The sequence below is a fragment of the Mycteria americana genome, unplaced genomic scaffold, assembly GCF_035582795.1.
Source record: "Mycteria americana isolate JAX WOST 10 ecotype Jacksonville Zoo and Gardens unplaced genomic scaffold, USCA_MyAme_1.0 Scaffold_95, whole genome shotgun sequence".
In the NCBI taxonomy this organism is placed as follows: domain Eukaryota; kingdom Metazoa; phylum Chordata; class Aves; order Ciconiiformes; family Ciconiidae; genus Mycteria; species Mycteria americana.
The window spans coordinates 228,783-246,262 of record NW_027445679.1 but is presented as its reverse complement, the minus strand read 5'-3'; the positions used below and the strand labels follow the sequence as shown (position 1 = coordinate 246,262).

At 63.3% G+C, this 17,480-nt stretch overlaps 1 protein-coding gene across 1 annotated transcript; it reads left to right on the top strand.

Annotated features, from left to right (window-relative positions):
- Nucleotides 1-806: 806 nt before the first annotated feature.
- On the top strand, nucleotides 807-14,770 carry LOC142404221 (leucine-rich glioma-inactivated protein 1-like; the record flags this gene model as incomplete). The annotated part of the gene is made up of 8 exons (XM_075490723.1): nucleotides 807-884; nucleotides 2,796-2,867; nucleotides 3,409-3,480; nucleotides 4,795-4,866; nucleotides 6,759-6,928; nucleotides 8,819-8,983; nucleotides 11,461-11,969; nucleotides 14,440-14,770. Coding segments are annotated over 8 exons (1,441 nt in total), but the record flags the coding sequence as incomplete, so codon positions are not given.
- Between the last annotated feature and the right edge of the window lie 2,710 nt (nucleotides 14,771-17,480).

The following is a 17,480-nucleotide window of genomic DNA, read 5'->3' as shown; positions in this document are numbered from 1 at the left end:
ACCAGTTTGGCACTGCATTGGCCCAGTTTAGCCCTGGTTTCTCCCAGTTTAGCCCAGTTCAGGACTGGCTTAGCCCAGTTTAGTCCTGGTTTATCCCAGTTTAGACCAGTTTGGCACTGCATTGGCCCGGTTTAGCCCTGGTTTATCCCAGTTTAGCCCAGTTCAGGACTGGTTGGGCCCAGTTTCTCCCAGTTTGGTACTGGTTTAGCCCGGCTTGGCCCGGTTTAGCCCTGGTTCCTCCGTTTAGCCCAGTTCAGGACTGGCTTAGCCCAGTTTAGTCCTGGTTTTTCCCAGTTTAGCGCAGTTCAGGACTGGTTTCATCCAGTTTGTCCCAGTCTGGCACTGGTTTGGCCCAGTTTTAGCCCAGTTTAGCACTGGTTTGGCCCAGGTTAGCCCAGTTTAGCTCTGGTTTGGCCCAGTTTAGGACTGCTGTTCCGGACTGGTTTGGCCTAGCTTGACCCTGGTCTGGCCCAGTATGTCCCAGTTTGGTTTGGCCCAGTTTAGCCCAGTTTAGCTCTGTTTTCCCCCACTTTAGCCCAGTTCAGGGCTGATTTGGCCCAGTTTGGTCCTGGTTTGGTCCAGTTTAGCCCAGTTTAGCCAGTTCAGCCCAGTTCAGGACTGGCGTGTCCTGGTTTAGCCCAGTTTGGTCCTGCTTTCTGCCACTTCAGCCCAGTTTGGTCCTGCTTTCTCCCAGTTTAGACCAGTTCGGGACTCTTTTGTCCCAGTTTAGCCCAGTTCGACACCTGGTTTCCCCCAGTTTGGCCCAGTTTGGCCCAGTTGGGCCCGGTTTGCCCCCGTTTGCGCAGGTCCCTGGTGCGGTGGCACATCGATGTCCTGGGCGAGGGCAGCTTCCGTGACACCCCGGCCCCTGCAGCTGCTGTAAGGTCCCCGCGCTGTCCCCAACGTGTCCCCAAGGTCCCCACGCTGTCCCCACAGTGTCCCCAAGGTCCCCACGCCATCCCCAACGTGTCCCCGAGGTCCCCGTGGTGTCCCCATGGTGTCCCCAAGGTCCCCACGCCGTCCCCAACATGTCCCCGAGGTCCCCGTGGTGTCCCCATGGTGTCCCCAAGGTCCCCATGTCACCCCCAGCATGTCCCCGAGGTCCCCGTGGTGTCCCTAAGGTCCCCACGCCATCCCCAACATGTCCCCGAGGTCCCCGTGGTGTCCCCACGGTGTCCCCAAGGTCCCCACGCCATCCCCTACGTACCCCTGAGGTCCCCACAGTGTCCCCACGGGTGTCCCCAAGGTCCCCACGCCATCCCCAGCATGTCCCCGAGGTCCCCTTGGTGTACCCACGGTGTCCCCAAGGTCCCCACGCCATCCCCTACGTACCCCTGAGGTCCCCATGGCGTCCCCAAGGTCGCCACACCATCCCCGAGGTCCCCATGGTGTCCCCACGGTGTCCCCAAGGTCCCCACGCCATCCCCAATGTATCCCTGAGGTCCCCATGTGTCCCCATGGTGTCCCCAAGGTCCCCACGCCATCCCCAGCATGTCCCCGAGGTCCCCGTGGTGTCCCCATGGTGTCCCCAAGGTCCCCACGCCATCCCCAGCATGTCCCCGAGGTCCCCGTGGTGTCCCCAAGGTCCCCACGCCATCCCCAACATGACCCCCGAGGTCCCCGTGGTGTCCCCATGGTGTCCTCAAGGTCCCCACGCCATCCCCAACATGTCCCCGAGGTCCCCATGGTGTCCCCAAGGTCCCCACGCCATCCCCAGCATGTCCCCGAGGTCCCCGTGGTGTCCCCATGGTGTCCCCAAGGTCCCCACGCCATCCCCAGCATGTCCCCGAGGTCCCCGTGGTGTCCCCAAGGTCTCCACGCCATCCCCAACATGACCCCGAGGTCCCCGTGGTGTCCCCGTGGTGTCCCCAAGGTCCCCACACCATCTCCAATGTGTCCCCAGCATGTCCCCGAGGTCCTCACGGTGTCCCCATGGTCCCCATGCTGTTCCCAAAGGCATCCTGCTGTCCACATGGTGTCCCCAGGGTGTCCTCACAGAGTCCCCAAGGTCCCCATACTGTCCCCAAGATGTCCCCAAGATGTCCCCAAGGGTGTCTCCAAGGTCTTCTTGAAATCCCCAAGGCCCACGCTGTGTCCCCATGGTGTCCCCAAGGCCCTCGTGGTGTCCCCAAGGTGGCTCCAAGGGCGTCCTTAAGGTCCTCAGGGTCCTCTGAGTGTCCTCAGGGTGTCCCCAGGAGTGGCAGCAAGATGTCCCCAAGGTCCCCAGGCTGTCCCCAACATGTCCCCGAGGTCCCCATGGTGTCCCCACAGTGTCCCCAAGGTCCCCATGTCACCCCCAGCATGTCCCCGAGGTCCCCGTGGTGTCCCCATGGTGTCCCCAAGGTCCCCACGCCATCCCCAACATGTCCCCGAGGTCCCCGTGGTGTCCCCATGGTGTCCTCAAGGTCCCCATGTCACCCCCAGCATGTCCCCGAGGTCCCCGTGGTGTCCCCAAGGTGGCTCCAAGGGCATCCTTAAGGTCCTCAAGGTCCTCTGAGTGTCCTCAGGGTGTCCCCAGGAGTGGCAGCAAGATGTCCCCAAGGTCCCCAGGCTGTCCCCAGGGTAACCCCGAGGTCCCCAGGGTGCCACAGAGTGTCCCCAATGTCCCCAAAGTGTCCCCAAGGTCCACCGAGTGACCCTCAGGTGTCCCTGGGAGTGGCAGCATGGTGTCCCCGAGGTCCCCAGGTGGTCCCCAAGGTCCCTGAAGTGTCCCCAAAGTCCCCCGAGAGTCTCCAGGGTGTCCCCGGGGGTGGCAGTGGGGTGTCCCCGGGGGTGGCAGTGGTGTGTCCCCACAGGTTGGTCACTGCCGGGCGCCTGGGGACCATTGGGGACGGGGCCTTCGCCGGGCTGGTGCTGCTGGAGTACTTGTGAGTAGTACTGGGAGGGACTGGGGGGGCACTGGGAAGGGACTGGGAGGGATCAGGGGGGCACTGGGTTGTACTGGGAGGCACTGGGAGGGGACTGGAAGGCAGCCGGGGGGAGCTTGGAGGCACTAGGGAGGGACTGTGGAGGACATTGAGGGGCACTGGGATGTACTGGGAAGCACTGGGATGTACTGGGAGGCACTGGGATGTACTGGGAGGCACTGGGAGGGCCACTGGGATGTACTGGGGAGCACTGGGAGGCAGAAGAGGGAACTGGAAGGTGCTGGGGGACAGTGGGAGGGACACTGGGGGGCACTGGGATTTACTGGGAGGTACTGGGAGGTGGTGGAGGGAACTGGAAGGTGCTGGGGGACACTGGGAGGGACACCGGGGGGCCACTGGGATATACTGGGAGCCACTGGGGGAGACTGGGGAGGGCGGGGAGGGACACGGAGTGGGGCACGGCAGGCACTGAGGGGAACTGGGGAGGGACTGGGATGTACTGGGGGGAGACGGGGGGTGTCAGCGGTGCTGGTGTCCCCAGGTTCATCGAGGACAATGACGTGGGGACGATCGCCCCCACGGCGCTGCGGGGGCTGCGGGGGCTGCTCTACCTGTGAGTGACATGGGGACACCTTGGGGACACCTTGGGGACACCCCTGGGACACCCTGGGGACACTGGGGATGCCCTTGGGGACACCTTGGGGACACCTTGGGGACACTGGGGATGCCTCTGGGGACACCCCTGGGGCACACGGGGACACTGGAGATGCCCTTGGGGCCCCTGGGACACCTTGGGGACACCTTGGGGACACCCCTGGGACACCCTGGGGACACTGGAGATGCCCTTGGGGACACTTTGGGGACACCCCTGGGACACCCTGGGGACACTGGGGATGCCTCTGGGGACACCCCTGGGACACACGGGGACACTGGAGATGCCCTTGGGGACACTGGGGACACCCTAGGGACACTCCGGGGACACCCTTGGGACACCCTGGGGACACCTTGGGGACATTGGGGATGCCCCTGGGGACACCCTGGGGATACCCCTGGGACACATGGGGACACTGGGGATGCCCCTGGGGACACCGGGGACACTCCAGGGACACTGTGGGGACACCCCTAGGGACACCTTGTCCCACTGGGGACACTGGGAACAGCCCAGGGCCACGCTGGGGACACACTGGGGACACTGGGGATGCCCTTGGGGACATTGGGGACACGCCAGGGACATCCCTAGGGACACCTTGGGACACGTTGGGGACACCCTGGGGACGCCCCTAGGGACGCCTTGGGACACGCTGGGGACACCTTGGGGACACCCCTAGGGACACCTTGGGACATTTTGGGGACACCCTGGGGACACCCCTAGGGACACCTTAGGACACGTTGGGGACACCTTGGGGACACCCCTAGGGACACCTTGGGACACATTGGGGACACCCTGGGGACACCCCTAGGGACACCTTAGGGACACCCTGGGGACACCCCTAGGGACACCTTGGGACACATTGGGGACACCTTGGGGACACCTTAGGACATGCTGGGGACACCTTGGGGACATGTTGGGGACACCTTGGGGACACCTCTAGGGACACCTTGGGACATTCTGGGGACACCCTGGGGACATCTTAGGACACGTTGGAGACACCCTGGGGACTCCCATAGGGACACCTTGGGACATGCTGGGGACACCCTGGGGACACCCCTAGGGACACCTTGGGACACGTTGGGGACACCTTGGGGACATTGGGGATGCCCCTGGGGACACCCTGGGGACACTATTGGATACATTTGGGACACTGGGGACACCCTGGTGACACCCTGGGGACAATGGGGACAGCTTGGGGGGACCCCCCCGGGACCTCCCTCCCCCGTGGCCCGGTGTCCCCGTGTCCCCATGTCCCCTGTCCCCGTGTCCCCGCAGGAGCCTGGCCAACAACCGCCTGGAGACGCTGCCCCGGGGCCTCTTCCAGGGCCTGGAGACGCTGACCCAGCTGTGGGTGACACGGGGACACGGGGAGGGGACACGGGGACACGGGGGGGATGCGGGGGGACGTGAGGGGCGTGGGGATATGGGGGGGGACAGGTGGGACATGGGGACATAGGGGAGGGGGGGACTTGGGGACGTGGGGACATGGGATGCGGGGACATAGGGGGTGAGGGGACGTGGGGACATGGGACGTGGGGACATGGGGGGACATGGGGGGACTTGGGGACATGGGATGTGGGGACATAGGGGGTGAGGGGACGTGGGGACATGGGACGTGGGGACATGGGGGGACATGGGGGGACTTGGGGACATGGGGGGACATGGGGACATGGGATGTGGGGACATGGGACGTGGGGACATAGGGGATGAGGGGACATGGGGACATGGGACAGGGTGACGTGGAGGGACATGGGGGACGTGGGGACATGGGACACATGGGGGACATGGGGATATGGGACACGGTGACGTGGGGGGACATGGGGACATGGGATGTGGGGACATGGGGGGACATGGAGAAACATGGAGGGACATGAGGACGTGGGACGTGGGGACATGAGGGGACATGGGGACGTGGGACGTGGGACGTGGGACGTGGGACATGGGGACATGGGGACATGGGGGCTGAGGGGACATGGGGACATGGGACGTGGGGACATGGGGGACAAGGGGGACATGGGATGTGGGGACATAGGGGGACATGAGGACATGGGGGGACAGGAGGGGACAAGAGGGGACATGGAGGGTCAGGAGGGGACAGGAGGGGACGAGGGGGTCATGGGGGGACATGGGGGGACAAGGGGGGCCAGGAGGGGCCAGGGGGGGACAGGAGGGGACAGGGGGGACAGGGGGGGACATGGGGGGGCAGGAGGGGACAGGAGGGGACATGGAAGGACAGGAGGGGACAGGAGGGGACATGGGGGGACAGGGGGGACAAGAGGGGACTGTGGGGGATGGGGGAGACATGGGGGGCCAGGAGGGGCCATGGGGGGACAGGGGGGGATGGGGGGGCCAGGAGGGGCCATGGGGGGACAGGGGGGGACAAGGGGGGACATGGGGGGACAGGAGGGGCCATGGGGGCCCGGGAGGGCCATGGGGGGACCACGGGGGGGCCATGGGGGCCCGGGGGGGGCCAGGAGGGGACATGGGGGGCAGGGGGGGCCATGGGGGAACAGGGGGGGATGGGGAGGCCAGGGGGGGCCATGGGGGGCCAGGAGGGGACAAGGGGGGACATGGGGGGACAGCGGGTGATGGGGGAGACATGGGGGGCCAGGAGGGGCCATGGGGGCCCACGGGGGGGGCCAGGAGGGGCCATGGGGGGACCACGGGGGGGCCATGGGGGCCCGGGGGGGCCATGGGCGGGGGCCGGGGGGGGCCAGGAGGGGATATGGGGGGCCAGGGGGGGACAAGGGGGGACATGGGGGGACAGGAGGGGCCATGGGGGCCCGGGAGGGCCATGGGGGGACCACGGGGGGGCCATGGGGGCCCGGGGGGGGCCAGGAGGGGACATGGGGGGCAGGGGGGGCCATGGGGGGCCAGGGGGGGATGGGGGGGCCAGGGGAGGCCATGGGGGGCCAGGAGGGGACAAGGGGGGACATGGGGGGACAGCGGGTGATGGGGGAGACATGGGGGGCCAGGAGGGGCCATGGGGGCCCGGGAGGGCCATGGGGAGCCGGGGGGGGGCCAGGAGGGGCCATGGGGGGACCACGGGGGGGCCATGGGGGGCCGGGGGGGGGCCAGGAGGGGCCATGGGGGGACCACGGGGGGGCCATGGGGGGCCGGGGGGGGGGGCCAGGAGGGGCCATGGGGGGACCACGGGGGGGCCATGGGGGCCCGGGGGGGGCCATGGGCGGGGGCCGGGGGTCCAGGCGGCCCCGGGGACCCACGCGGGGGGGGGGCAGGGACCTGCGCGGGAACCCCTTCCAGTGCGACTGCCGCCTGCGCTGGCTGCTGGCCTGGCTGGGCAGCGCCGCCGCCCCCGCCGAGCCGGGCCGCTGCCGGGGGCCGCCCCCCCGCGCCGGGACCCCCCTGGCCCAGCTCCAGCCCCGGGACTTCCCCTGCCTGGCCTCCGGTACGGCCCGGGCCCTATGGCCCCGCACGCCTGCGGCCCCTATAGCCCTCAATGCCTGGGTCCCCTATAGCCCCGCACACCTGTGTTCCCTATAGCCCCGCACGCCTGGGTCCCCTATAGCCCTGAACACCTGGGTCCCCTATAGCCCCACATGCCTAGGTCCCCTATAGCCCTCAACGCCTGGGTCCCCTATAGCCCTGAACACCTGGGTCCCCTATAACCCCGCACACCCGGGTCCCCTATAGCCCTGAACACCTGGGTCCCCCATAGCCCCACATGCTTGGGTCCCCTATAGCCCTCAACGCCTGGGTCCCCTATAGCCCCGCACGCCCGGGTCCCCTATAGCCCCGCATGCTTGGGTCCCCTATAGCCCTCAACGCCTGGGTCCCCTATAGCCCCGCACACCTGTGTTCCCTATAACCCCTCACGCCCGGGTCCCCTATAGCCCTGAACACCTGTGTTCCCTATAGCCCTGCATGCTTGGGTCCCCTATAGTCCCACACACCCGGGTCCCCTATAGCCCCGCACGCCTGGGTCCCCTATAGCCCTGCATGCTTGGGTCCCCTATAGCCCTGAACACCTGGGTCCCCTATAGCCCCACATGCTTGGGTCCCCTATAGCCCTGAACGTCTGGGTCCCCTATAGCCCCGCATGCCTGGGTCCCCTATAGCCCTGAACACCTGGGTCCCCCATAGCCCCACATGCTTGGGTCCCCTATAGCCCTGAACGTCTGGGTCCCCTATAGCCCCACATGCCTGGGTCCCCCCCATCCCAGACACCTGGGTCCCCTATAGCCCTGAACACCTGGCTTCCCTATAGCCCTGCACGCCTGCGGCCCCTATAGCCCTGCACGCCCGGGTCCACTATAGCCTTGCATGCTTGGGTCCCCTATAGCCCTCAACGTCTGGGTCCCCTATAGCCCTGAACACCTGGGTCCCCTATAGCCCTGCATGCCTGGGTCCCCTATAGCCCTCAACGCCTGGGTCCCCTATAGCCCTGCATGCCCGGGTCCCCTATAGCCCTGCACGCCTGCGGCCCCTATAGCCCTGCACTCCTGGGTCCCTTATAGCCCTCAACGTCTGGGTCCCCTATAGCCCTGCACGCCTGGGTCCCCTATAGCCCCACATGCCTGGGTCCCCCCCATCCCAGACGCCTGGGTCCCCTATAGCCCTGAACACCTGGCTTCCCTATAGCCCTGCATGCCTGCGGCCCCTATAGCCCTGCACGCCCGGGTCCACTATAGCCCCGCATGCTTGGGTCCCCTATAGCCCTCAACGTCTGGGTCCCCTATAGCCCTGAACACCTGGGTCCCCTATAGCCCTGCATGCCTGGGTCCCCTATAGCCCTGCATGCTTGGGTCCCCTATAGCCCTGCACGCCCGGGTCCCCTATAGCCCTCAACGCCTGGGTCCCCTATAGCCCTGCACGCCCGGGTCCCCTATAGCCCCGCACACCTGTGTTCCCTATAGCCCCGCATGGTTGGGTCCCCTATAGCCCTGCACGCCTGCGGCCCCTATAGCCCTGCCCTCCTGGGTCCCTTATAGCCCTCAACGTCTGGGTCCCCTATAGCCCCGCACGCCTGCGTCCCCTATAGCCCCGCATGCCTGGGTCCCCTATAGCCCTCAACGTCTGGGTCCCCTATAGCCCCGGACACCTGGGCCCCCCCATCCCGGCCACCCGCGTCATCTCCCCAGGGTGGGACAAGGGAGGACCCCAGGGTGGGTGGGTGGGGCGATACCCACCCGGACGCCCGCGTCCCCTATAGCCCCGGATGCCCACGTCCCCTATAGCCCCAGATGCTGGGTCCCCTGCCCCGTGTGCCCGCGTTGGGGGGGGTGAGGAGGAGGGAACCCGGGGGTGCGGGGGCTGACGGGGCGGGGGGGTCCCGCAGAGCTGCGCCCCTTCCAGTCGCTGCCCTTCTCCTCGCTGGCGGCCGAGCCCTTCGCCCTGGGGGGGCACCCAGGGGTGGCCCTGGCCCAGCCCTTCGCCGGTGCCTGCGCCCTCCTGGAGTGGGACCAGTTGGCCGGGCGCTTCCGGGCCCCCACCATCATCAACGGTGAGTCCCAGCACCCCGAAACCCACCCTAGTAAGGAGTAACCCCCAAAAAATCTGGGAGGGACCCCAAAAAAGGTGAGGGAAGGGTCCAAAAATGGGCTGAGGAACCTCAAAAATGGGCTGAGGAACCTCAAAAATGGGCTGAGGGACCTAAAAAATGGGCTGAGGAACCTCAAAAATGGGCTGAGGGGCTTCAAAAATGGGCTGAGGGACCTAAAAAATGGGCTGAGGAACCTCAAAAATGGGCTGAGGGGCTTCAAAAATGGGCTGAGGGACCTCAAAAATGGGCTGAGGGGCTTCAAAAATGGGCTGAGGAACCTCAAAAATGGGCTGAGGGACCTAAAAAATGGGCTGAGGAACCTCAAAAATGGGCTGAGGGGCTTCAAAAATGGGCTGAGGAACCTCAAAAATGGGCTGAGGGACCTCAAAAATGGGCTGAGGGGCTTCAAAAATGGGCTGAGGGACCTCAAAAATGGGCTGAGAAACCTCAAATATGGGCTGAGGAACCTCAAAAATGGCCTGAAGGACACCAACAATGCCCTGGTGGACCCCAAAACCCATAGTAACACTCGAAAAATGGCCCGGGGGACCCCAAAAATGGTCCGAACGATCTCAAAAACGGCCAGGGGGTTCCAAAAATGGCCTGGAGGACACTGAAAATGGTCTGAGGAACCTCAAAAAGTGGCCTGGAGGACCTCAAAAATGCTCCTTGAGAAGCCCCAAACCCTGTTAACACCCCAAATATTGTTGGGGCACCCCAAATCTGGCCCAAAGGACCCTAAGAATGGCCCGGAGGGGTCAAAAATGGCTGGGGGGAGTAAATGGTCTGAGGAACCTCATAGATGGATTGGAAGTCACAAAAAATGGCATGGGGCAACCCCAAAAATGGCCGAGGGGACGTGAAATGGACTGGGGAACCCCAAAAATGGCCTGGGGGACCCCAAAAATGGTCTGGGGTACCCCAATAATGGTCTGGGGGACCCCAAGAATGACCTGGGGCACCCAAAAAATGGCCTGAGGGGTCAAAATGGTTTGAGGAACCTCAAAAATGTCCTGGAGATCCTCAAAATATGCCCTGGGGACACCAAAACCCCGGCTAACACCCCAAAAAAAGCTTGGGAGACCCCAAGAATGGTCTGAGCGACCTCATAAATGTCCTGCGAGGACCCCCAAAAGGGCCTGGAGAACACCAAAAATGTTCTGATGAACCTCTAAAACGGCCTGGAGGACGCCGAGAATGGCCTGTGGGGGCAAAAATGTTGCGAGGAATCCCCAAAATGGCCTGAAGGACCCCAAAAAATGTCCTAGAGGAGCTCAGAGATGCCCTGGGGACCCCAAAACCCAGCCCAGTGCCCCCAAAATGAAGTAGAGGGACCCCAAAATGCCCTTGTGGATGCAACGTCAACCCTAAGATCTCCCCAGCGTCCCCACAGGGTCGTCACCATCATCCCAGCCCCAACGTCCCCGATGTCCCCACAGGGCTATCGCCATCACCCCAAGCCCAACGTCCCCAATGTCCCCACAGAGTTGTCCCCATCACCACAACCCCAATGTCCCCGATGTCCCCACAGGGTCATCACCATCACCCCAACCCCAACGTCCCCAATGTCCCCACAGAGTTGTCCCCATCACCACAACCCCAACGTCCCCAATGTCCCCACAGGGTCATCGCCACAACCCCAACCCCAACGTCCCCGATGTCCCCATAGGGTCATCGCCATCACCCCAAGCCCAATGTCCCCAATGTCCCATAGAGTTGTCCCCATCACCCCAAGCCCAACGTCCCCGATGTCCCCACAGGGTCATCCCCATCACCCCAACCCCAACGTCCCCAATGTCCCCACAGGGTCATCGCCACAACCCCAACCCCAACATCCCCAATGTCCCCACAGAGTTGTCCCCATCACCCCAACCCCAACGTCCCCGATGTCCCCACAGGGTCATCGCCACAACCCCAACCCCAACATCCCCAATGTCCCCACAGAGTTGTCCCCATCACCCCAACCCCAACGTCCCCGATGTCCCCACAGGGTCATCGCCATCACCCCAAGCCCAACGTCCCCAATGTCCCCACAGAGTTGTCCCCATCACCACAACCCCAACGTCCCCGATGTCCCCACAGGGTCATCTCCATCACCCCAACCCCAACGTCCCCAATGTCCCCACAGAGTTGTCCCCATCACCCCAAGCCCAACGTCCCCAATGTCCCCACAGGGTCATCGCCACAACCCCAACCCCAACGTCCCCAATGTCCCCACAGAGTTGTCCCCATCACCCCAAGCCCAACGTCCCCAATGTCCCCACAGGGTCATCGCCATCACCCCAAGCCCAATGTCCCCAATGTCCCATAGAGTCGTCCCCATCACCCCAAGCCCAACGTCCCCATAGGTTTGTCTTCATCACCCTGTCCCCATCATCCCCCCCATGGTCATCTCCACCACCCCCTTCCTACCATCACCCGTGTCCTTGTCCCCGCAGGCTCGTCGCCGGTGGCCTGTCACCCCCTGCAGCTGGGGGGGGCGTTGGTGGTGGTGGTGGCCCAACTTGGTGGGGGCTCGGCCGTCTGGCGCCGGGCGGGTGGCCCCGGCAGCCGTTTCGTCCGGCTGCAGGCGTTGGGGAGCGGCCGGTTACGACGTCCCCACGCGGTGGCCAGCGCCCGTCTCGGGGGTCACTGGTACCTTGGGGTGGCCGATAGCTCCAAGGGGGGCACCAGCACCCTCTTCCGTTGGGGGGGACGAGGCTTCTACCCCCACCAAGCCCTACGGCCGTGGCACCGTGACACCCACCTGGAGTTCCTGGAGCTGGGGGGACAGCCGGCCTTGGTGGTCTGCAGCGGCACGCGGAGGCCCCTGGTCTACCGGTGGAGTGGGGCGGCCTTCGCCCCCCACACCGACATCCCCCACGTGCCGGATGTCTACGCCGCGAAGCACTTCCGCCTGCGGGGCCACGTCTTCCTCTGCCTGACCCGCTTCCTGGGGGACGCCAAGGTGAGGGCGGGGCTGGGCGGGGCATGTCTAGCGTCGTCACGTGTTTGTGGGGGGCCACCAGCGTCGTGGGTCCTTAGGGGTCCGTCGCTGTCATGTGTCCATTGGGATCGTTCACTATCATGTGTTTATGGGGGGCCACCAGCATCATGAGTCCGTGGAGGCCACCACATCTCCATTGGGGTCTAGCACCATCATGTGTTTATGGGGGGCCACCAGCATCATGAGTCCATGGAGGCCATCACATCTCCATTGGGGTCTATCACCATCGTGTGTTTATGGGGGGCCACCAGCATCATGAGTCCATGGAGGCCATCACATCTCCGTTGGGGTCTATCACCATCATGTGTTTATGGGGGGCCATCAGCGTCATGGGTCCATGGGGGTCCATCACCATCACATGTCCGTTGGAGTCTATCACCATCATGTGTTCATGGAGGGCCACCACTGTGATGGGTCCATGGGGGTCCATCACCATCACATGTCTGTTGGGGTCTATCACCATCATGTGTTCATGGAGGGCCACCACTGTGATGGGTCCATGGGGTTCATCACATCTCTGTTGGGATCGTTCACCATCATGTGTTCATGGGGGGCCACCAGCATCATGGGTCCTTAGGGGTCCATCACTGTCATGTGTCCATTGGGATCGTTCACCATCATGTGTTCATGGGGGGCCACCAGCGTCATGAGTCCATGGAGGCCATCACACCTCCTTTGGGGTCTATCACCATCGTGTGTTCATGGGGGGCCACCAGCATCATGAATCCATGAAAGTCATCACATGTCCATTGGGGTCTGTCACCATCATATGTCCATGGTGGTCCACCCCGTGATATGTGCATGGAGTTCATATGTCCATGGGGTGTCCATCTCCATCATGCATCCATGGGGGTTCATCTCTATCATGTGTCCATGGGGGTCCCTCTCCATCACTTGTTTACGATGCCCATATCAACCCTTCCCGTGATGCCCACCACCCGACCCAACCCTTCCCGTGATGTCCACCACCCAACCCAACCCTTCCCGTGATGCCCACCACCCAACCCAACCCTTCCCATGATGACCGCAGCCCAACCCAACCCTTCCCATGATGCCCACCACCCAACCCAACCTTCCCCATGATGCCTACCACCCAACCCAAACCTTTCCGTGGTACCCACCACCCAACCCAACCCTTCCCATGATGCCCACCACCCAACCCAACCCTTCCCATGATGACCGCAGTCCAACCCAAGCTTCCCCATGATGGCCACCACCCAACCCAACCCTTCCCGTGATGCCCACCACCCAACCCAACCCTTCCCATGATGCCCACCACCCAACCCAACCTTCCCATGATGCCCACCACCCAACCCAACCCTTCCCATGATGACCGCAGTCCAACCAACCCTTCTGAAGATGCCCACCACCCAACCCAACCCTTCCCGTGATGCCCACCACCCAACCCAACCTTCCCCATGATGCCCATCACCCAACCCAACCCTTCCCGTGATGCCCACCACCCAACCCAACCCTTCCCATGATGACGACTACCCAACCCAACCCTTCTGAAGATGCCCACCACCCAACCCAAACCTTCCCGTGATGCCCACCACCCAACCCAACCTTCCCCATGATGCCCACCACCCAACCCAACCTTCCCCATGATGTCCACCACCCAACCCAACCCTTCCCGTGATGCCCACCACCCAGCCCAAGCTTCCCCATGATGTCCACCACCCAACCCAACCCTTCCCGTGATGACCGCAGTCCAACCAACCCTTCTGAAGATGCCCACCACCCAATCCAACTCTTCCCATGATGCCCACCACCCAACCCAACCCTTCCCATGATGCCCACCACCCAACCCAACCCTTCCCGTGATGCCCACCACCCAACCCAACCCTTCCCATGATGACGACTACCCAACCCAACCCTTCTGAAGATGCCCACCACCCAACCCAACCCTTCCCGTGATGCCCACCACCCAACCCAACCTTCCCCATGATGTCCACCACCCAACCCATCCCTTCCCGTGATGCCCACCACCCAACCCGACCTTCCCCATGATGCCCATCACCCAACCCAACCCTTCCCGTGATGCCCACCACCCAACCCAACCCTTCCCATGATGACGACTACCCAACCCAACCCTTCCCATGATGACGACTACCCAACCCAACCCTTCTGAAGATGCCCACCACCCAACCCAACCCTTCCCGTGATGCCCACCACCCAACCCAACCTTCCCCATGATGTCCACCACCCAACCCAACCCTTCCCGTGATGCCCACCACCCAACCCAACCCAACCCTTCCTGTGATGACCGCAATCCAACCAACCCTTCTGAAGATGCCCACCACCCAACCCAACCCTTCCCATGATGCCCACCACCCAACCCAACTCTTCTGAAGATGCCCACCACCCAACCCAACCCTTCTGAAGATGCCCACCACCCAACCCAACTCTTCCCATGGTTCTCTGTGTCCAGGTGATGCGTTGGGAGGGCTCCATGTTCCGGGAGGTGCAGCAGGTGCCGGCGCGGGGCTCGTTGGTCTTCCAACCATTGGCGCTGGCCGGACAACGCTACGTGATCCTGGGCAACGACTACGCCCCCAGCCGCGTCTACCGCCTTAGCCCCGGTGGACACCTGGAGCCCACCCAGGAGCTCTTGGCCCCCACGCCCCGTGCCTTCGCCCCCCTCTCCCTGGGTCACCGCCACTTTCTGGTGGCTTCCAGCTTCAAGGGGGCCACCCAGATCTACCGGCACGTCACCGTGGACCTGGGGGCTTGAGGGATGGCAAGCATCACGTTGCGGTGGCTGAGGGGACATCGAGCGGCACGTCATCGTGGAGCTGGGCACCTGGGGGCATGGGGACATCAAACATCACAGCATGGAGGTGAGTGCCTGAAGGCCATGGGGACATCGGCCATTATGTCATTGTGGAGCTGGGCACCTGAGGGACATGGGGACATCAGACATCCTGGAGCTGGGCACCTGAGGACCTGAGGGACATGGGGACATCTCAAACATCCTGGAGCTGGGCACCTGAGGACCTGAGGGACATGGGGACATCTCAAACATCCTGGAGCTGGCCACCTGAGGACCTGAGGGACATGGGGACATCTCAAACATCCTGGAGCTGGGCACCTGAGGACCTGAGGGACATGGGGACATCAAAGATCCTGGAGCTGGGCACCTGAGGACCTGAGGGACATGGGGACATCAATTGCTACATCACCATGGACCTGGGCACCTGAGGGACCCAGAGATGTCACGTCAACATAGACCTGTGTCCCTGAAGGGGACATCACTGCTGTCACCATGGACCTGGGTGCCTGAGGGACACGGAAACATCAACCACCACTTAACCATGGATCTGGGCACCTGGGGACATAGGGACATCAACCACCATGTCATTGTGGACCTGGGTGCTTGAAGGAGATGGGGACACCATGGCCGCATGGATCTGGGTGCCTGAAGGACGTGGGGGGACATCAACCACTACGTTGCGGTGGATCTGGGAGTCTGAGGGACACGGGGACGTCAACCACCGTGCCATGGTAGACCTGGGTACTGGATGGATGTGGAGATGTCCTGTCATCATGGGCCTGAGCACCTGAGGGTCATGGGGACGTGAGAACATTGATCACCACGTCACCATGGACCTGGAAGCCTGAAGGACATGGGGACATCAACTGGCACTACGTCATGGACCTGGGCACCTGGGACATGGGGACATCAACCAGTACGTCGTTGCGGACCTGGACACCTGAGGGACAGGGCCATCAGCCATCACGTCACCACGGATGTGGCACCTGAGGGACACGGGGGCAGGGAGACATCAACCATCATGTCACCTCACCATGGACCTGGGTGCCTGAGGGACATGGGGACACTGGCCACCATATCACTGTGGACATGGGGATGTCACCTTGTCCCCTGCTCCATCTGCACCACATTGTCCCCAACATCTCACGTCACTCCTGTCCCCTCCCAGTGTCCCCATCCACCCAACATTGTCCCCACAATCACCATCAGCCCCATGCCACCCCTGTCCCCAATGTCACCGTTGACCCACGTCACCTTGCCAGCTCCTGGTGCCACCAGCTGCCCGATGTCCCCAAGGCCACCGTCAACCCAATGTCACCATTCGCCATCACATCACCTTGCCAGCTCCTGGTGCCACCATCTACCCGATGTCCCCAAGGCCACCATCAACCCAATGTCACCATTGGCCCCCACGTCACCTTGCCAGCTCCTGGTGCCACCATCTACCCGATGTCCCCAAGGCCACCATCAACCCAATGTCACCATTGGCCCCCACGTCACCTTGCCAGCTCCTGGTGCCACCGTCTACCCGATGTCCCCAAGGCCAACGTCAACCCAATGTCACCATTTGCCATCACATCACCTTGCCAGCTCCTGGTGCCACCATCTACCCGATGTCCCCAAGGTCACCGTCAACCCAATGTCACCATTCGCCATCACATCACCTTGCCACCTCCTGGTGCCACCATCTACCCGATGTCCCCAAGGCCACCGTCAACCCAATGTCACCATTGGCCCCCACGTCACCTTGCCACCTCCTGGTGCCACCATCTGCCCGATGTCCCCAAGGCCACCGTCAACCCAATGTCACCATTTGCCATCACATCACCTTGCCACCTCCTGGTGCCACCATCTACCCGATGTCCCCAAGGCCACCATCAACCCAATGTCACCATTGGCCCCCACGTCACCTTGCCAGCTCCTGGTGCCACCATCTACCCGATGTCCCCAAGGCCACCGTCAACCCAATGTCACCATTCGCCATCACATCACCTTGCCAGCTCCTGGTGCCACCATCTACCCGATGTCCCCAAGGCCACCGTCAACCCAATGTCACCATTCGCCATCACATCACCTTGCCACCTCCTGGTGCCACCATCTACCCGATGTCCCCAAGGCCACCGTCAACCCAACGTCACCATTGGCCCCCACGTCACCTTGCCACCTCCTGGTGCCACCATCTACCCGATGTCCCCAAGGCCACCGTCAACCCAACGTCACCATTGGCCCCCACGTCACCTTGCCACCTCCTGGTGCCACCATCTACCCGATGTCCCCAAGGCCACCGTCAACCCAATGTCACCATTCGCCATCACATCACCTTGCCAGCTCCTGGTGCCACCATCTACCCGATGTCCCCAAGGCCACCGTCAACCCAATGTCACCATTGGCCCCCACGTCACCTTGCCAGCTCCTGGTGCCACCATCTACCCGATGTCCCCAAGGCCACCGTCAACCCAATGTCACCATTCGCCATCACATCACCTTGCCACCTCCTGGTGCCACCATCTACCCGATGTCCCCAAGGCCACCATCAACCCAATGTCACCATTGGCCCCCACGTCACCTTGCCAGCTCCTGGTGCCACCATCTACCCGATGTCCCCAAGGCCACCGTCAACCCAACGTCACCATTGGCCCCCACGTCACCTTGCCACCTCCTGGTGCCACCATCTACCCGATGTCCCCAAGGCCACTGTC